The sequence below is a fragment of the Chlamydotis macqueenii genome, chromosome 4, assembly GCF_036417535.1.
Source record: "Chlamydotis macqueenii isolate bChlMac1 chromosome 4, bChlMac1.mat, whole genome shotgun sequence".
NCBI lineage: Eukaryota > Metazoa > Chordata > Aves > Otidiformes > Otididae > Chlamydotis > Chlamydotis macqueenii.
The window spans coordinates 33,639,037-33,659,399 of NC_141559.1; the positions used below are offsets into that span (position 1 = coordinate 33,639,037).

A 20,363-nucleotide genomic window follows, 5' to 3' on the forward strand; every position below is an offset into this window, starting at 1 on the left:
GTGCCCAGCGGGAGGGCCGCGCGCTCCGAGTGACGGCGCGGCCGCTTCCCGCGCTTCGGGGACGGGGCGTGGCTGCCGCTGCGGGCCTCGTCACGCGCGCGTCACGTGGCCGGCTCGGGCGAGGGGAGCGGGCGGGGTGGGGCCCGCTTGGCGCCTGCGCGCTCCCTTCCCGGAAGCGGCTCTTGGCCGCGCCACTTCCGTTTCCCGGCGCGTGCCCCCTCCGCCTGTGCGGCTCGCGGGACGGGCGGCGCCATGGCCGGTATCAAAGGTGCGCTCGGGGGGGGGGGGGCGGCGGTTGCCGTGACAACGGCAGGGAGGCGTCCGTGTGTCCGTCCCGTCCCGTCCCATCCCCCCCCCCCCCCCCGCCTCCTCCCCGGGTCGCGGAGCACCGGGGTCCCGGCCCTGGTAGGGGAAAGGGGGCGGGGGGTGCGGCCCCGGGGCCTCCGTTGGCGGGGCTGCGCGGGCGCGGGGCGGCGCTGGCGGGGGGGAGGGGGCCGTGCGGGCAGGCGGGCGGCCGGGGCTGCCCCGAAAGGGGAAGGGGAGCGGGAGCGGGGCTGCGGAGCTCTGCCTCGGCGCGGGGGGGTGGGGGGGAGGCCTGGGTCGCTGCGGTGGGCGTTTCGTGCCCCGCGCTGAGCCCCTGGCCTGCCGCGGGCCTGTGCTCTGTTGCAGCCCTGATCAGCCTGTCCTTTGGGGGAGCCGTCGGACTGATGTTCCTGATGCTCGGATGCGCCCTTCCCCAGTACAAGTAACGTGCACTCTCTGCCTCTTCTCCGCTTCTTTTTGCGTGTCGCTAACTCCAGAGTGGTTTGGCTTTTGTAATCACTGACTGATAAGTCCTGTGTGTGTAGAAGGGATTTGGGTTGGGTTTTGGGGTTTTTTTTTTGGCTTCAAAAGATTGGGGTGAAAAAAAGACCATCCAGGAGTTAATTTACCATAGAAGCGAAGGCAGCAAAAGTTAAATTACCAGGCCTGGCTGCAGGCTGTTAAAGAATGTGTTGTCCAGACATGTCTCCAATATTGTTCCTCTGTGGCTGATAAGCAGATAGCACCTCCTGAAGTAAATAGCAAGTACAGGGAACACATCAGGGAAGCGTTTGCATTTTCTCTGGCTAATTAGCAGTAGCCAGGCTGTGGGTGGACCCTTGGCTGCGTACCACGCTTGGTAATGTAGTGTCTGGGATAACTGCAGCTGCTATCTGTGTTTTTGATCGTTGATTCCTGTCTCTTAGTTTCCAGGAGATATGAAGTAGTAGACCAAAAGTTCAGAGAATCAGGCCTATTGCTTTGATCCTTTGGAAGCCAATGCTGACTTTACAGAAAATCTTTTAAATCAACTTATTTAATGTTAAATAAATATAAAATATCCTATTGATAGTCTTGTTAGTGGCTGTGAATTGCAGTTCTCTACATATATGACAAGCTTTCTTATGCCAGCTTTCTTTTGTTTGGCTGGTGGCACAAACCCTTAGGAAGGCGATCGTTATGCGTTCACCCTTCAAACAACCCAATAAAGTTTTACTGAAGCAATGCACAGCTGCATTGGTGCATCTGAGAAATCTAGTCTGGCGAGCTGCAAGCAACAAAAGAAAATGTTGCCAAATATGATGGTGTAATTTTCTTAGGTTTCTGTTGGTTGCGTTCATATCTGGAGAAAAAAAAAAAAGTCTCGATGCTCCATCAGCTGAGTGTTGGCTGAGAACAGTACTCTGTTCCATGTATGTCCCCTGAAAGCTCACGGGCAAAATGACACAAGGGCTCTACAAAGATATCTGCAATCCTTGAATAAAGCCAGCAGGTTAAACTGAAGAGTTAAGCTCATCTTGCCAGGGGGCGTTAGCTTTAGGCTTGCTTAGTGAAATCTTGCTTTATGAATATCCTGGTAACGAGCGCTCTGCTGCAGCTGTTGTGGTCAGCTGAAGCCGCTTACAAACGGGGTCTGTTGGATTAATGTCAGCTTGTTCCAAAGCGAAGAATTTCCTTTGCCTGGGCTTGTGTCTGTCTTTCCCGACGGTGGGTGCTGAATGGGGAAAATGCTTTGCGTTGATTTTAGGAAAAACAGGAAGTCAATCAAGTTAACTTTAACTTTTCTTCTCCTTTCTTTTTCAGCCAGTACTGGCCACTGTTTGTTCTGTTTTTTTACATCCTTTCTCCTATCCCGTACTGCATAGCAAGAAGATTAGTAGATGACACAGATGCTACAAGTAATGCCTGCAAGGAGCTAGCAATATTTCTTACAACAGGCATTGTTGTCTCAGCATTTGGGCTACCAATAGTGTTTGCGAGAGCAGAACTGGTTAGTAATATTTCCATCTGTGATTTTTTTTTTTTTTTTTTCCTAGAAAACTTTGTTCTGTATGTTCTTTTACTGAAGGTAAAGCTCTCATGCACTAAGCAAATTTTATAAATACATACTTAAGATGCTTGCAGTGGAAACAGAATAAGAATTCTTTTGTCAAGAAAAACTAACACTAGAAACGGAAGCGTGGCAGAATGTCATGATTGCTAATTGCTTCACGTGGTGATGGACTAAACCCTTACAGCCTATATGCAATGCAGAAAAAATGGGACAGAAAATAGTGTGAAAACTTAACAGGCGAGTAACCAAACAGAAAAATGTATGGAGTACTTTGAAGGCAATTTGTGGAATAGTTGGGCTAAAGAAGTATGAATAAACAGTGCATTTTTGCACTCACTGTAAAAAATGATATGTGGTGTTATTTTTTAAACTACCGAATTGTCATTACATCTTTCCCTGTATACGGCTTTTCACTAAAATCCTGTAAAAGATTACCTTGTTTGGGTGAATTTCAAGGGCCACTACAAAGTCAAAAAAGGTGGGGCGCACTTCTGTAAAAGCTCTTTAGGCAAGAACAGCTGAGATGGTCGGTTGGAATGCCTCACACCCTTTGAGTAATCCACTTAGTCTCCCTGAAGAACATTCGCCTCCTCTTTTGATACTGGGATATCTGCTGGCATTTTGAAGACCTGCATCCTTAAATGTCTGTTTGAAAAAGTCTTATAACCTGGTTAGCAAGTATAGTGGGGCGGCACATGTGTTTGATGCTGTTCCCTGGCCTTACTTTGCTATTTTTGGATGTTACAGCAAAACAGCTGTGCCTGCCAGCCAGTGCTTTGAACACGGCTAGGAGAAACTTGCAGTGCTGGTTGGCTAACTGTGTATTGTTTGAGTAGTTTTGGGTAAACCCAGCACCTTCTTGGTGTAACCACAAATAACGAGATAACACCTTCTTGCATCATGGACCTGTTGCTGAAGTTTGTAATGTGACATTAAGGTGTTACCTTTTGTCTCGTCAGTATTCAGTTCAAAACGTGTCTAACTAAATTCCCTTTGTTCACAGATTTACTGGGGCGCGTGTGCACTTGTTCTTACGGGGAATACAGTCATCTTTGCCACCATCCTAGGATTTTTCTTGGTCTTTGGCAGCAATGACGACTTCAGCTGGCAGCAGTGGTGAAAGGAAGAACTATCACAGACGTCTTCTCATGCAGTGGCCATCCATACAAATGAGAGAATGGGCAATAAAGAGAAGTAGCGTAGCAAGCCTCTTGAGTATTCTAGATGCTCCTTTTCACCTTGTTCGTTCTGAGTGTACTACTGTTACTGACAGGGTTTCTAAATTTTTATCAAGCGGGGAGATGAATGATTTCATTTTTACCTATGGTATGTTTTTTAGATGCTCTCTTGGTTTAAAATTGTCATCCTTCTGTTTGGCGTTTATGTGAAGCTTTAAATCTGGAACAAGAACATTTAAACATGGTTTCAAAGAAGATTTAAAGGTGTTTTTTGTTTTGTTTTGGTTTTTTTTTACGTTAAGCATTAATACTGTGTTTAAAAATGCCTTTTTAAATATGATGATTAAATTCTATACAAGCTGAAGGAGGTAAGAGATTGTGCACCACCATTGTCAATTACCAGATCCATAGATTGTTGCTGTATTTTAGCAGAGGCACGGCGGGGCAGGGAGCACCAGTTGCAGATTTTTCTTCTGCCCATACCTCAGACTGGGTGATGTATGTTGATAGCCTTCGTTTCAGGAGAAGGCTGAGGAGCAGGTAGCGTTATTTGGGAGAAGTCCTAAATTTTAACACTGCTAGCACTTTTACCTGCTTTGTTATCAATTCTTGTGTGGATGTGACATTCAAATACTCTGTAAATGTATTGATGCTATGACATACAAAGCTAAGTTGTATTGTAGGGGAGGGGAAAATGTTGTTTAAATTCCATTTTTTAAAAAATATCTTTTGAACTATTTATAAGTATTGTATGGTTTTGAACTTTTATGTCAGCTTTTTACCATGAAGATGGTAAAATGTTCATTTATGGAACTACTGGTCTGTGTTAGTTTGAAGCATATACAAAGCTATTTCCTCCTTCCTCTTTTTAATTTATTTTATATATATATATAAAAAATAAAATAGCTTTTCAAATGTAGATTAAAGCTTTGTGTTAAACTTACCCAAGAATGTTTTTTTTTTTTCTCTCCCCCCCCCCCCCCCCCAGGCCTCAAACAATGCAGTTGAGACATGACTTTTTTGGAAGTCACTGGCTGAACTGATTCCACTGACTGTGTTTAAGTCCATATGCACTATTGGTTAATAAGATTTTGTGTTATGTCTGTAACTGTAGCTTGTGTTCTGTAAGATTGCACATGTAGCTTCAAATATTTACAAGTTTTCTGCATACCTCTCAATTGTCTGCATTTTTCATTTAAAGAAATCTGCCATTAGACATTCCGTCATGAGACGGTTGGTGAGTGCCAGTTAACCAGGTTTGATTGTACCACTGCAGTGACAAACTTGACCAGCCATACTTCTAAACTGTATTTTTGTTCAGCTCTATAAAAAGAATGTCCAGGGAACTTACCGTGCTGATGATTGCTTAGGTCTTGCTGAACTGTGGAGCAGTAGGAAAAGGCACAGAATTGCAGGTGTCAGCTGTAGCGTTTGTGTGTAGATGTAAACGGAGTACACAGCTTGAACATTGGGGGCTGACGGTAATGGTACTTGACGTACGAGATGTGCTCAGGCGCCTGATGCCAGCAGGCAGGGGCAGCAGAGGTGTAGCTACCTACATGTGCTGCGGTGTTCGTGTCGTCCTGTGTATGAAATAGGAGCTGAGCTTTATCCTTGCTGGTAGGGGAACAGATAGGTGTCAAGACCCTAGCGCAGAAGCCAGCCTGTGGCAGGGGGTCTTTCAGCCAGAAGAAGTGCTCCACGGGACTGCCCGCCATGGTGGCGCTCGGAGGCGCGCAGCGGCTGCAGAATCGCTTGTTTCATCTTTTTCAGTGAGACTTGTGCACCCCTGCCCCCAGCACGAGGGACGCTTCAGAGAATCTTCCAAACCGGGGGCTAAATCTGATGTTCTTTGCAGTCCTTAGAACTTGTACAAATCTCCTGAATCCATTACGGACTCCTTTTTTTTGTGGCCAGGACCCCCCCCCCCCTTCCGGTGCTCCTGAGCCTACTTCAGCGCGCGTTGCTGCTCTCTGGATCCGTGGCCATAGAGCTGGCCGCGCGGTTTGTGTGTGCTAGTTGCATCCCAGCGTTACCTCCTCCCGCTCGCACGGCGAGGACGGGCGGCGAGTTCCGGGCCAGCCCGTGCCAAACGCCCCCGGGCAGCGCCGCCGCGCTTCTCGAGGGGAAAGCACTGAACCGCAGACATTTTAAACAGCGATCTGGAGTTCTGTATGTTTAACCAGAAACGCTCTAATAAAAAAAAAAAAGAGTATTTTGTTTAAAAGTATTGAGGTTTTTTGTTGTTGTTGTTTGTTGTTTAATGTGGTGTCGGGCGAAGGGGCGGGGGGTGCAGGGCGGAGGGCGTGGCCCCGCCCGGCCCCTAAGCGACGTGGCGGCCGCAGCGCGCGGCGCTTCCGCTTCCGGGGCAGCTGCCGGCGCCGCCTGCCCGACGTGTTTCTCCTCCCGCTTCCAAGATGGCGGCGGCGGCGGCGGGAGGCGCGGGGGTGGCGGCGGCGGCGGCGCTGTGGAGCGAAGTGAACCGGTGCGGCCAGAACGGCGACTTCACCCGCGCGCTCAAGTCCGTTAACAAGAGTGAGTGAGCGTGCGTACGCATGTGCCTGCGTGCCGCCACCCGCCGCCGCCATGTCGCGCCGGGCCCTGCCGCGCTGCCGGGCCCTTCCCGGCGTCCGTGTCCCCCCCCTCCCCTGGGCTGTGGTGGGGAGCGGCGTGGGGCGGTTGCCGCCCGTGGGCTCCGGGAGCAGGGCTGCTCCGGCACGGCTGTGGAGGCTTTGCAGTGCGGAGGGAGAGCCGAGACGTGCAGCGGGACCGTCGGTTGCTTCCGTTGCATCGCGTAGCCCTTTCTGTGGGCCAGGCCTTCAGAGAGTTACTCGTGGGTTTTCCTGCAGTTTTGGTCGTGGGAGGAAGGAGAGCTTTTCCCCCGTGGAGTTAGACCAGTGGTGTCATGCCTGTGGACCAGCTGGCTTGGGAGCCATAGCTTGCTTGGGAGTGAGAGTCTGCATTAAGATGTGTTGTTTTGATAGTTTGGCATCCAAAATGGGATTGCAGTATAAGGCACGTTATGGCTACGAGGTCTATCTCTGCTGTTTGCAGGGAGTAGGGACTGGTCTCCTGTCCTGGCAGATCTGAGAGTTGAGATCACCTGAAAAAATCAAATACCAAAACCTATTTCTTGCTCCTGGTTCTCCCTCACTGTCTTCCATTGGCAGAAAGTATTGGTAGATAAAGTGACTACCTGCCTAGAGCCACGCTGTTCTTCTGTATCAGGTGTTTTTCTTGCTGTATGCGCTTTACGTGGCAGTCAGGTTTTGGCACTGTGTGCTCTGCCTGGATGTGAAATGCCAATGAACGGTTTGTGCAGGTGTGTACAGCTCCTTTGGTGCAGCTCTGTTCCAGGCATGTTAGCACAGCGGTCACTTCAGGTAAGTTCTGTTTTTATACTGGATTCTGACAGGATTTGTTTCACGATCTGAGCCAAAGCAAGCCATGTCAGGACCCTTTTAAATAGATGTGATTGCTCTCCATGATGTGTGTTTGCAACTGTAGCAACATACGGCTCTTACAAAGCCTTAAGGTGTCTGATAATGAGTTAGATTGTTGTGCTGAAGCTGGTTTCTCTTCCAGTACTGCAGATCAGCAAAGATGATGTGACTGCACTTCAGTGTAAAGTAGTGTGTCTTATCCAGAACGGGAACTTCAAGGAAGCCCTTGGTGTAATCAACACCCACACTAAAGTATTAACCAGGTGAGTTGTGTCCTGCTGTACGCCACAAAATATGAAACCACAAGTCCATGAGAAGCTGCTGCAGCTTCAGTGGAGGGGGACTAATAGGCAGCAAAATAAAGACCAGGAGGTGCTCAGAGCCATTGGAACTGGGCTTCTCAGTGAAACACTGGTTTATTTTGGGTGCGAGAGGTGGCTTGGATGAGTTTAAGGTAGTCTAACATCTTGCTGTAACTGTTGAAGGGATTGTGCCTAATCTAGTTTTCAGCCACCTTTGTGAGCTGATTCTGCTTGTTGACGTGGTTGAGTACCACAGCTGGTACAAGGGAAGAGGACAGATCTCTTGGGGAGTGAAGAGAGGAGGGAGAAGCCCTTGCCTGTGTCAGTGAGCTGTTAGCTTTGCTTGGCTGTCTCATCATACTGCTCCCTGGGGTCTTTTTTTTTTTTTGCCAGCCTGAAGGTGCTGCTTCAGCTTTTGGGGTGGTGCAAGCCCTTTGTGCGTGTTCTTAATATCAGGGCCTTGGAGACACCTTGTGTTTGAGAACAAGCTTCTCATCTGTGTCATTAAGCAGGCTCTGATTTTCTTTCTAGTAAAGATGCTCTTTGTGCAATGACTAGGATGAAAATTACTACCCAATAATTGCCTGATGGAAAAAAAATTGTTTTCTTAAGGAACTTCCCAGAAAAGTATGTTGTATCACTGTGATGAAACATATCCTTGTTTATGTTCACATCTGAAAAAAAAAAAAAACAGCCTTATTCACAAATTTCATCTTTCCTGGGATGGAAGGGGTTTACTTTAAGGATTTTTTAGCATCTTTTTTTAGTATATGGTGAGAAGGAGCAGTAGTTTCTCTAAATTCAACTGGCTTCAGAGTTCTGCCTGTGATTTCTTTAGCTTGGCTGCTTGGCTCTGCTCTGTGTCTGTATCCTGCAGAGCAGGGAAAGTGGTGGCTCTTGCTCTGCCTTGAAGTTGTCCTGTCTTGCACGGAGGCTGGCCCATTGCTTTGATTTACTCTTAATGCCATGCATTTTTTTTCAGACTCCCCTAATACTCAGTGGACTGAGATAGTTTGAAATAGACAAATAACTGGCAACAACAGACACCAGTGATAAACTAAGGGAATCACTGATTATTTTTTCCTTTGGCTTAACTGGTAACTCAGGTGGAACACAGCATTCAAGGCTCTGCTTGTTTGATGCTTCCCTGCTGGTGTGAGCTTGCTTTGAAGCCAATTTTATGTTAACATCAGTAGACTTTTGCTGCAGTTCTGCTGCACTGATGTTTCAAATAGGTTACTGTTACCGTTGGCTTAAAAGAGCCTGTGTTTTTATACCATTTCCTTTCTCTTTCTCTGTGTGAGTTGAAGGTCTTCGAAAGTTTGCAGTAACAATCTTTTGTTCTAATGATATGCCTTCTCCTTCGGAAGAAGTCACGTAATGAAATTTGATGTTGTTTAACCTTTAAGCATTTGAAAAGCATGATCAGTAAGAGGTGAGATTTGAAATGCCATGTGTCTGGAAATACCAGAAAAAAGGAATCTCTTCTTTTAGGTGAAGTTGTTATGTTCTTTCTCTGTTGAACACAAGGTTTAAGATATTTTCAGTGCTCAACAGATGTAATTCAGTGATCTGGGATCAAGTGCTCACCTCTGGTGTTTGGCTCTTTGAGAATGTAGCTGTCTGTGACTAATTAGGGTTGCTTAAAGAAATGTGTTCAGGTGGGTGAGTGCTGTTGAATGAAGACTACAGTGCCTGCTCTCAGCCTTTGTCTTGTCCTTGCAGTGATGTTATTGCCTTTGAGAAGGCCTACTGTGAATACAGGTTGAACCGTATTGAAAATGCTCTCAAGACCATTCAGAGTGCCAGTCAGCAGACAGACAAACTGAAGGAGCTTTATGGACAAGTGGTAATTACAAGCTTTTCTTCCTGGTGGGAGTTTCATATGCTGGATGCATTGTTCCCCCGTTTAATGTGGGGCAAGTATGGGGACAGAATTTCCTTCTCTGCCTTGAAAGTAAGGAGAGGTGCAGTTCCCAACTGCTCCAACTTCTGTGGAGCTTCAGTCACCTGTTGCTGGTGGCAGAGTCATCATCTGATTGCCACTGAGCCAAAGCAATACATTTGTGACTACCTCTCCCTTCCTTGGCTTGGCCTGGCCTGATAATACCCATCTGGCTGAGGGGATGGAGGATGGAAGAGAGCTGATGAGATTTATTTATGGTTGAAGCCATAAAGTTCAATGAAGCTTGCATTGGACACCTGTCCAGGAATGGTTTGCAGGACCTGACATCTCAGGTGTTAGAAATGAAGCCAAAAAGAAGGTTTTTTTTCTTCTCTGGTTTCTCCCTTGTTTATTGGAACAGTTTTGTGAAGAATTGGCTGTCTTTTCAGCTGCATGAAAGACCATTCATTTAGTCTTTCTCATAGAGAGGTGATCTAATCTGGAAAAAGGCTGTTTGAGGACAAAACTGTGTAAAGAGCTGCTTTTAAAGAAGCTGTTTTAGGAGTAGGAGCTGTGCCGTTTGTGTGCAGGTATCTGGTGTCATTGCTTGAGTCCTTGGAAGTGTAATGTATAGAGTTTGCCTTTAAAGGTGGATGCAAATGTTAGTGATGTTCAGCTTAAAACATACAATGCTCTGTTGCTGCCTGTCCATGAGGAGGGAGGAAAGAGACTGTAGTTATTAGCATACACAGGGAAATACTATTCTGAAGCCTAATCCCTTCTCCTTCTTAGTTGTACAGGTTGGAGCGTTATGACGATTGTCTGGCTGCATACAGGGATCTCATCCGCAACTCCCAGGATGAGTATGAGGAAGAGAGAAAAACCAACCTCTCTGCTGTTGTGGCAGCACAAAGCACGTGGGAGAAGGTGATGCCAGTAAGTAAGTGTGTGTATGTAAGAGTGAGAGCCGAGGAGTAAAGGATATAGAATCATAGATATCTGACAGGATGGAAATGTGTTCCTGTCTCTCAAAGACTTCTGAGTATATTGAAGATCACCTAGTGGTTCCCCTGTATGGAGGAATAAATGCTGTTTTGTTCATAAGTTATATTTAATCTTTGATCTCTAGGAGACTCATGTGAGTAGGTGTCGCAGCAGACCAGGAAGTACATCTCTCTGAGCCTGCGTTAGGCAGAGCACCTGTGGTGACTAGCACCTTCCTCTGTCTCACTACCGTCTTGCCCAGGGTAAAGCTAACTGTCTGGATCAAACAGCCATGCTTGGGAATGTTTTTGTTAATGAGCAGTGCAGATTGTAATGTTTCCATTTTTTTTGGAAATCTCTGTCCTTGGTGGTGTGCCCATTATGCTTATGCTTTCTGTTCAGCATGGTTGATCCACTTTCTAGTTCTCTGGAGTAGGAGTTCTTACCTGCCGTCTTTCAGCAGCCTAAGTAGTCCCCAAGTTCAGGCTCGAGTTTTGTTGCTGCATTGTCAATTGCCTCTGACTTTGTGCGGTGTGAGGGAAGATCTTTTACACTGTAACTTATTTGCCAGATGTGTGTGCCCTTTTAAAATTGCCTCTAAATTTATTTTGCAAGGAGCAGTTTGAATATGCGCGAAAGCTGTAGTTTCTGTCCGTTGACTGTCAAGTCGGTGTAGATCCATTGATGTTTACGCAGTGTTACATTTGTTTTTCATGCTAGGAGGATTTGGGCCTTCGAGAAGCTACCTACGAGCTGTGTTATAACAGTGCATGTGCATTGATTGGGCAAGGAAAGTTGAATGAAGCAATGAAAAAGCTACAGAAAGCAGAAGGTAAAAACATGGTGAGGTGAGAGGGAAGCTTTGTGTGATAATAGTTACTTGCTCTCACTTAATCAGAGAGAGAGAGATTTTTGAAAATTTAAAAACTGACCAACATCAGGATTTGTTTTACGTTTCCAAATGGTTCCTGACAGAACTGGTGTCTTTGTAGAAGCGTTCCCCTGCAGCTCTTTTTCAGAGCCATGTGGAATGTACCATCTCCTGGCTCTCTTACAGCCCTCCGATTGGTGTTCAATGCCTTTGAGCAGTTTTTTGAAGTAGGAAGTAGACAGGAGTGTAATCTCTTCTCATAAGCATGAGATGTTGCATCTATTCTGACTCTTGGTTTTGTTGGTATATGTATATATGTGAACATATACTGTAAAAAATAGTTCATGGTCTGAATTAGGTATGAAATTAGTATAAGCCGATCAATTAGCTGCTTTTTCTTTTTTTGTGAAGGGGATTTTTTTCTATGAGCTGAAAGAGGGGTTTTGTATGTGTTGGGGGGGTGGCACTGGGGGGGAGAATTAGGAAGAATTTGTTTATTTCTGATCTAATTGCTCTTCCAGATAAATAGGTCAGTTCTGTCCTGATTTTGATGACAGAATAGCAGCTCTCCCATGCAGCTGATTTAGTGAGCGTGTGTAATTTGAACTGATGTGCTGTGATAGTAGTCCTTTGGAGAGCAAAACAAGTGATGTTCTGGTGAGGTATATGAGAAAGTTAAGAAGTGACTCTACTGAAAATCGATGGGATTGCTACCCCAGAAAGGGTAATGCAATCTGAATATTGCAGGCTTGCGGTACTTAAAATAACTCCCAAGATGGTGAGCAGTTGCAGCCGAGTGATCCCTATGGAAAAGATCAGGAGATGGGTGTAAGAAAATTCGTTCAGGAGAGAAAATGAGCGTGTGACTCTGCTCTGTGAGGGCAGCTTTGGGAGGGCCAGTCTCTCCTGTGCAGTTCATACTTCTTCTGCATCATCTAGTCTTCTCCCTCGTGCTCTTCCCTCAGTCTGTTATCAAACTTGTAGTCTGATACGCCCTTGTAATGCTGCAGAAGCTTTAGGATACATGAAAAATATGTTCCCCCATGCTCCTAGGCTATCTTTTTTTCCCCTAAAGCTTTCTAATCTGTGTTCTTCAATTTGCTTTTCCTTCTAGAGCTGTGCCGCCAGTCGCTATCAGAAGACTCTGTAAGTTCTTAATGTTTTCAGCTGCGTAAATGAGAGTGCGGTCATTAAGTATACTGCAGATAGCCAGAGCACAGCCAAAGCTGCTCTGCGGTGTTACTCAGCGAGGCTTGCCACTGCTGTTGGTACCTGCTTCTGAGGCTGGGGCAGCAATCGTGGTTGTAGCTAACACTGCAGACTGTTTGCTGCTGTGCTCCTTGCACAGGATGGGTACAGGTTTTCTGAAACCTTCCTGTGACCCACTCATGCTATGGATGAAAACACTGAGCGGGTGGTGAGAAACAAGGGAAATTTGTAATCGCTGTCGTTGGTACAGGCAGAGGGGCAGAAGCAGCACACAAGTTAAAGGGTATCTTCAGATTATTGCAAGAGCAAGTGAGGCTTGCTTTTCGCCTGGTTTAACCCAGATATGCTTGTATTTGGGCTGTGGCTACAACCTTCACCTGTAGTGGTTGGGGTGCTTTGCTGCTAGTACTGCCTGAGAGAGCTCATAGACATTTGCCAGCAGAATGCTGAAACAAAGGGAGGAGAGATGAGATGGCAGCTTTTTTTCTTTTTGCCTTGATTTTCCTTCAGGATGTGACAGAGGAAGACATCGAAGCTGAACTGGCCATTATTCATGGTCAGATGGCTTACATCCTGCAACTGCAAGGTCGTACAGAGGATGCTTTACAGCTCTACAATCAAATAATCAAATTGAAGTAAGGCCTTTTCTAAAACAATTGACAGTCTTCCATCTGTAGAGAGACCACTGTTTAAATGTGCTTTCTGCTTTTCTTACCTGCAGGCCAACGGATGTAGGACTGCTTGCTGTCATAGCGAATAACATCATCACAATTAACAAGGTATAGAATTACCTCGCTGCTTTCAGTGCAGCCCTTCCTGGTGGTTACTCAGCTTGCTTCTGTGGAGAGAAGGGGGATAATCAGGAAATACTTTTTCCTAAACTGTAGTTAAATTGCACAGCCACAGACCTTTTCTTCTTTAAAGAATGTAGTGAAATCTTCTCATGATGTGTGATTTCTCCAGGACCAAAATGTCTTTGACTCAAAGAAAAAGGTGAAGCTGACCAATGCAGAAGGTGTTGAGCATAAACTGTCCAAGAAACAACTCCAGGCGATTGAATTCAACAAAGCTTTGCTGGCAATGTACACTAACCAGGTAGGGGAAACTGATCTGCGGTGAGTAGCGAGCAATTTAACACTCTCCACAAGAGTTTGACTAGGGAAAAATGGATATGCAGCTGTTCTGTGTCAGAAGATAAGAGCACTTTTTTTAGGCACCTAAGTGCGGAGAAAAAAGAAAAATCTGCAAAAGAGCAGTCAGCCAGTTGTGTAGTGACTTGAGTGTTGCTGTATGGAGGAGAGCGTGGAGGTGACTAGGAGACAGAAGGGGTGTGTGGACTTCTTAGATGCATCTAAAGTGCTACTAAGAGGACTTGTTCTTGGTTCTGTATACCCATTTCAAGGAAGCCATCGCTAGCATCTCTTCTAAGATAGCACTGGTATGTTAGCCCTACATTAGGTGCTCGCAGAGATTGAGAAAAGTGTATTCTCTCTTCCTGCTCCTCAGGCAGATCAGTGCCGCAAGCTGTCAGCAAGCCTGCAGTCTCAGAGCCCTGAGCACCTGCTCCCTGTGCTTATCCAGGCAGCCCAACTGTGTCGTGAGAAGCAGCATACAAAGGCCATAGGGCTTCTGCAGGTGGGTTATGAGAAACTACTCCTTTGGCCAGGCTCCATTTAAACTTTTGCTTTGTGTTCTTCTGTACTGTTTCCCTTAGCTTGTTTTGTCTGGTTTAAATTTCCAAGGGTATCTTGACTCTGCTTATTTTGGTTTGGTTTAATACTACTGGAAAACATTTACACCCAGCTGAACTATGCTGCTTTTAAAGATAAATAGTTCCCTTGTGCCTCTGATTTTTATGCTTAGGAAGCTGTAGTAGACTTCTAGGGTAAGCAGTGGGCTCTGCTGCTCTGCTTGCAAGCAGTTTGCAACAGGCTTCTTTTGTAAGGGAGCAAGTGGCCTGGGAAGGAAATCTGAGAGCATGATGGGCCACTGGTGCAGTTTTGGGCCCCCTCCTCTGCTGTGTGCTGAAGCCTGCTTGTGCTGGAAAGCTTCCTTTGACTCTTGCCAGCTTGCTGTGACTGAACAACAGAGAGCAGCAGCCTGGTGCCCACACGCATACTGAACTGTTCTTTCCTCTGACTCTCAGGACTTTGCAGACCAGCACCCTGCCAGCGCAGCTGAGATCAAGCTGACGATGGCCCAGCTAAAAATTGCTCAAGGTATCCAGTGTTGTCCTTTGTTGGGAAGTGTCTGCACGTGATAATGGTACAAGGGGTGAGAAAAACAGTCTTTAGGGCAATCTTTGCTGCAGTCACTGCTGTGACAGGGATGCAGAGCAGAGATGCTTTCAGTTGGGTATTCTGTATATATATAGCTATGGCAGGATAGAGCTCATAGTTTAATGTCTGAATGTCCAGGCTTCACGAATCCCTGGCAGAGAAGCTAGCAGTTTTTGTGAATAATAGAGCTGAATCTGTTCTGGGATAGGAGGGTCTTAGGAGCAGCGGGGGGCTCCCTGATGCTACCATTTCTGTATACAGTTGGGCAGCACAGAGTTGCTCCTGGAAGAGAAGACCCTGCTTGCAAAAGCTTGCTCCTGAACCCTTGCAGGATGTGGCAGGGGCAGAAGGGTCCTTTATGTGGAGGCCTGTCCTTTATTCCTGGAAATAAATTCTGAGAAGAGCATCGTTATGTTCCCATTGTTTACCTTTGGCTGGAAGCTCACAGGCAGAGTGAAGTGTTACCATGTCACTCACAGCATGTTCCTCCTTGTCTCTCTTCCAGGCAGTGTCACCAAAGCCTGCATGATCCTGAGGAGCATAGAAGAACTGCAGCACAAGCCTGGTATGGTAAGCAAAACTCAGTCTGAACTGAGGGGTTTTTTTGGTTTTTTGTTTTTTGTTTTTTGGTTTTTTCCCCCTTGTAGCACAGCTTTGCACTACCTGCTCCCTGTTACCTCTTCCCTGTGGTATTCACTTGACCTGAGTGTCTGCAGGGAATTTGACCCCATCTTCCTTGTCTTGGACAAAGGTGGAATTAAAACTTTTGTCAGGTGGCCTGAACTTAGCCACAGAAGTACCCTGCCTGTCAGCAGAGATGCTCTCTGCCTATGTTCCCACTCTCTTGCAATCCCTCAGACCTGCGCGTTGCCTGGATTTTCTTGCATAACAGGACTGGAGCAGCTGCTTCCCTGGTATGTACTGTTGGGCAGTTTTTGAAGCAGCTTTAGGACACAGCCATTAGGGAGAAAGTGCCATATGTTCCATCCCCATGGCATCACCCTGGCCTGCACGCATGTCCACATCTGGTATTTGGAAAAGATTGATGACCTTGAAAATGTTGAAGTGTACAGCATAAGCATCTTGAGCAGCAGCTGACAGTTGTAGGTGTGTTCCAATTGGAGGTGTGAATGATCAGAGTAATTTATGGGGGCAGTCAGCAATACCAGCTCCTTGCCCTGGGTCACCTCTGGTTGTGACTGGGATGTAGACAAACAGATGGTGTCTGCATCATCTCTCCAGTGCTGCCTTCCCCCCCCACCTTAATGAAACTGTTTCCAGTGGCAAGCAACAGAAGTGCCAAGACAAGAAGGTTCTTTCTGTGAATGCAGTTTTAAGCTTATACCATAGGAGAAAGATTGGTGGGGACATTTCTTTGGGAGGGACTCGGGTAGGAAGGTCTTGCTTGGACGTCCTGCCTGTTACCACAGCTGGTTTTTAGGGACGGAGCAGAAAGCTCTAATTGAGTCTGCTTTTAGGAAATCCCGTCATTTAACTGCTGACTTTCTGGCTATAGACAGCTTTTGTGAGGATCTGCTATAAGCTGCTCTTCAATCTTTGCAGGTGTCTGCGTTGGTGACAATGTACAGTCACGAAGAGGACATTGATAGTGCAATCGAGGTCTTCACACAGGCTATCCAGTGGTATCAGCAATTCCAGGTAAGTCAGACCAGAGGAGCTGATGCACAAGGCTTTGTCCCAGCCTTTCCTTTCTAGTCCAGCTCAGCTTTTCCTGTTGATGTACAGCCCCAGGAGCTCATCCAGTTGGGGTTTTGGAGATCTGTGAGCTCCTGTTCTGCGAGCATTCATTTTATCGCTGTTTCATTATTTTAGATGTGTTGCAAACAGGGAGCAGCAGCTCCTGTCAGATTAGGAGAGTTGGGGCAATGAGTGCCCAGATGTAACAATCGGGCCTTCTCCCTGATGAGAAAGCATTGTGGAGCAGTAAGCTGCCTTGTCCCCTGCAGTTCTGCTTCACATCCTAGAGTGCAGAGGTGGTCTACTTTCTGCATGCCAGGGTGCTAACTCAGTTCTCCTTGGCTGGATCTGAGGGGCATTAAAGCCAGCGAAAGCTGGGCTCTGTGCTGTGATAATGAGGAACTAATTACGGCTGCTATGTCTTTCAGCCAAAGTCTCCTGTCCATTTGTCACTGATAAGGGAAGCTGCCAACTTCAAACTAAAGCATGGCAGGAAGAAGGAAGCAATCAGCGACTTGGAGGAGCTCTGGAAGTGAGTTGGGTGGTTCCTGAACAGGAGATCTCCACCCAGAGACCTCAGCAAGCTGTCTGGTGCCAGGCAGTGTCTGACAATGTTGGTTGACTGGTAGCCCTCCTTTAGAGTTGCTTTTGTGCAGGAGCACCAATGCAAAGCCATATTTTGGAAGGAGAGGGGATCATTCATTTGATTTATAGCTGATGTTCACTTGAAAACTTGGTTGACTTGTCCCAGAGGCCTCTTGTGTGTGGTGAAGGTTGCTTTGGGGCCTAGGATGCATCATTTTTTCTAATGCTGCATAAACCATGGGTGTCTAAGTTTTGGTTTTTATTATGCACTTGATGGGATTTTTGGGGGGGAACTGTTAAATTGCCTTTGCTACTGGAACCTGAGGGATTTTAGTCTTTCATTGCCTGCTTCATGATACTGTGGAGATGTCTGCACCTCCCTTTGTCCACACCAGTGATGTTTGGTGATGTGCTCTGGAGGAGACCACAGACTGATGTGCCTGTTCCGACAGAGAGCAGCTCTGCTGCAGTAGTGAGCACTGCCTGGTGATACCAGTCTTTGGGATGAGTGTGTACCTTGGTAACTTGGTCCTTTTTTTTTTTTTTTTTTTTTTTTCTCCCTGCAAAGGCAAAACCCAAAAGATGTGCATACTCTGGCACAGCTTATCTCTGCGTACTCCTTGGTGGACCCTGAAAAAGCTAAAGTGTATCCTTTTTTGGTGGTATCAGAGCAAAGAAAGAGGGGTTTGGGCATTGCTCCCTTGGCTTTCAGCTGTGTGGAGAATTCAGACCCACTCTCATCTGAAGAAGGGCAAGGAATATATCCAGAACAGCTCCATATCCAGGTCAAGCTGTCCGGAGCTACGTTATTTACCTAACTGGTTTGATTACTGTGGGATCCCAGAACTGTTTTGTCTTTGGCCTCCTTCTCTCTGAGAACTGATAACTTAAGGCTAGGAGGAACCAAAAATAGGAGCTCCTCCGTATTTTCTGTTGATATCTTAAACCTGTGATAGTAATGCAGGAATGTGCCTGATAAAATATGCTCTCACTGACCCAAAATACCAGGTTCACATACTGCTTTTGCCACTCTGAGCAGCTTTCAGAGAAAGTTGTTGTTTCTGTCCCCATATCAAAGAAGGAAAAAATGAGGCAGATGGCAATTAAGCAGCTCGTCCCACCTTGTGTAGGAAGCTGGTGGGAGGGCTGGAACAAGCCCCGTAGGTCTGTCTGGTGTCTGTATTGCTAAGAGGCTGAATTTGTTAAAGCTGAAGTTGCCCATAGCTGTCTGGACAAACCTGGATGTTTATCTTTTTGCTTGCTGTCTGCTGGTTTGCATCCCTGAACTCTTCCCTTGCAGTCTTAGCAAACACTTGCCTTCCTTGGACACCATGTCACTTAAAGTAGATGTTGATGCATTGGAGAACTCCCATGGAGCAACCTATGTTCGGAAGAAAGCTGGGAAGCTCACTGGAGACAACCAGCAGAAGGACCAAGGGTAAAGTGGGCTGCTGTAGCGCTGGTGCAGTCGTTCTTTGGGGTGGCACAAGAACTGCACCCGGTGTGGTGGAGGCATTGCTATAGAAGACAGGCTGGTGGAAAGGGAGCCTGTTGTTTAGCTGCGAGGAGCTTCAGGTAGCAGTAGACCAAGTTTTCAGAGAGACAGGAATGGGTAGTTTCTTCCAGAGCTAGTTTTAAGTTGACTTGGGTGCTGTGTCCATGCTGTGTCACAGCAGCTGTTTCCCTTCTTGCTTTTCAGACAAGGGGATGTGAAGAAGAAGAAGAAAAAAAAGAAGGGTAAGTTGTGTTTCTTAGCTGTTGACATGGCACAGCTCCAGAGAGCTTGTCAGATTGTTTCTTCAAGTAGCCAGCCTTCAGCTTCCCAGGAGCTGGAGTCCTTTGCTGGGACTGGGTCCATGTGAACCCACATCTTCATGATAGCTTGTTTGCATGGGGCATTTTTCCACACAAGTTAGAGCAATTCCCTGATAGGATGTTGTGGGCTCTTTGTGCTTCCTGGCTACTGACATCCCATGTATATCCCTTGGTGATGCCTCTGTACTGTGTTGACCCCAATCTCATTTCCTGGCACTGGATGTTCTGCAGGAAAGCTACCCAAGAACTACGACCCCAAGGTCACTCCTGACCCTGAGCGGTGGCTTCCAATGCGTGAGCGTTCCTACTACCGTGGACGGAAGAAGGGCAAGAAGAAGGATCAGGTTGGCAAGGGGACTCAGGGTTCAACCACAGCTGGCTCCTCTGAACTGTAAGTACCCATTTTACAGGGCTCGGTGTGGGCAGTCACTCCTGGGTGGCTGGCAGGGCTGGGTTTGTGCTGCCTTTTTGTGGCTTTGTCACCACGCCAGCTGTGGGTAGCACAAGTGAAACTCTACTTTGCCACTTCAACCTTTTACCAGCCGCTCTTCGTGAAGATCCCTATAGGCTGATGAAGACCAGAATCATATGATAGGCATGCTTGAAGGTGCCAGTAAAATTCCTATAGTTTTTTAATGTGCTTTTCTTAGCTTTGATGGTGAGATTAATTTTGCGTGCTTTCTCTTGAGCTATTTGCTTTCAAGTCTTTTGGTGGCTGGAGAATCATTAGCTATGATTTGGGACAACACTATACGTCCTTTGAAGTTGACACATTATTTGAGCTGGAATTGGGGTTTGCCATTCTGTATGAGGCCTTACAGCAAGATGGTGACTTACTAGCATCTGAGAGGACAAAGTACTTCTAAAATGACAGTGATGCAGGGAATTACCAGTGCTGCCTGATAATCTCTCCTTGCACAGCTGTCTCAGAATGGAAACATGAAAAGCCTTTTGTGGCACTGTTGCCTTGAGCGGTGTTTGCAAGGAGAGCTGGCACAAAGATGCCTTTGTAGTTAAGGAGTGAGGAATGATGTTGGGTTTGTCTAAGTGGGGGCGGGGAGGGCCTGAAAGGCTTCTCATGTGTCTGCTCAAAAGTTAGCTGCCTTTTGTTGTTGAGGCCGTATAGTATTTAGTGAACATCAGTCAAAAGGTGATTTACTGCCCTCTGAGACACGTTCCTGCCATCCATCAGCCTGTCTATATATTTTGAAGCTTATTTAAGATCTTGCATGAGTGCCCGCCCATACAGAATGCTACCTTATTCTATCTTACGGGGCAGCTGCTGTTCTTTGCTGTCAGCTTCCTGCAGTAGTGCCACATCTTGCAGGTGGTTGTGAACCCATGAGGTATCTCTTTTCTCTCCTCTTCCCTGCAGGGATGCCAGCAGGACTGCCAGCAGCCCACCTACCTCCCCTCGGCCCGGCAGCGCTGCAGCTGTATCAGCCGCAAGTAACGTCATCCCTCCGAGGCACCAAAAACCCGCTGGTGCCCCAGCCACCAAGAAGAAACAGCAGCAGAAGAAGAAGAAAGGGGCTAAAGGAGGGTGGTAAAAAGCAGGGTTTGTGACCTCCCTCCCTTGATAGGTGATGCTGGTTGCAGAATAAAGGTCAAAAGCAAGTGCTGGTGAAAGACTCTTGGCCTCTGGATCTCTGTCCTGCCTGTCAGTGGTCTGGGGGCAGATGGGCTGGTAGGGCACCAGGACGTGCTTACCAGGTCGCCTTTCTCACACTTACCCACTGTGACTTAGGGTGTTGCCAT

General features: G+C 46.8%; 2 protein-coding genes across 3 annotated transcripts; both read left to right on the plus strand.

Annotated features, from left to right (window-relative positions):
- Positions 1-147: 147 nt before the first annotated feature.
- LEPROTL1 (leptin receptor overlapping transcript like 1) lies at positions 148-4,712 on the plus strand. The gene is made up of 4 exons (XM_086747423.1): positions 148-268; positions 670-745; positions 2,107-2,293; positions 3,360-4,712. Exons 1-4 carry the CDS (start codon positions 253-255, stop codon positions 3,474-3,476), a joined length of 396 nt encoding a protein of 131 aa, XP_086603549.1. The 5' UTR covers positions 148-252; the 3' UTR covers positions 3,477-4,712.
- A 1,211-nt stretch (positions 4,713-5,923) lies between these two features.
- Positions 5,924-20,237, plus strand: SRP72 (signal recognition particle 72). 2 transcript variants are annotated; one of them, XM_086747109.1, is made up of 19 exons: positions 5,924-6,069; positions 7,120-7,240; positions 9,005-9,128; positions 9,957-10,100; positions 10,869-10,980; positions 12,134-12,165; positions 12,739-12,863; positions 12,950-13,007; positions 13,192-13,323; positions 13,735-13,863; positions 14,375-14,447; positions 15,013-15,077; positions 16,071-16,166; positions 16,634-16,737; positions 17,359-17,436; positions 18,091-18,228; positions 18,490-18,531; positions 18,842-18,996; positions 19,981-20,237. In XM_086747109.1, exons 1-19 carry the CDS (start codon positions 5,952-5,954, stop codon positions 20,169-20,171), a joined length of 2,037 nt encoding a protein of 678 aa, XP_086603235.1. In that variant the 5' UTR covers positions 5,924-5,951; the 3' UTR covers positions 20,172-20,237. The 2 variants fall into 2 exon arrangements, with proteins under 2 accessions (XP_086603235.1, XP_086603236.1); XM_086747110.1 differs by having other exon boundaries at positions 18,490-18,527; positions 18,837-18,996.
- Positions 20,238-20,363: the final 126 nt, after the last annotated feature.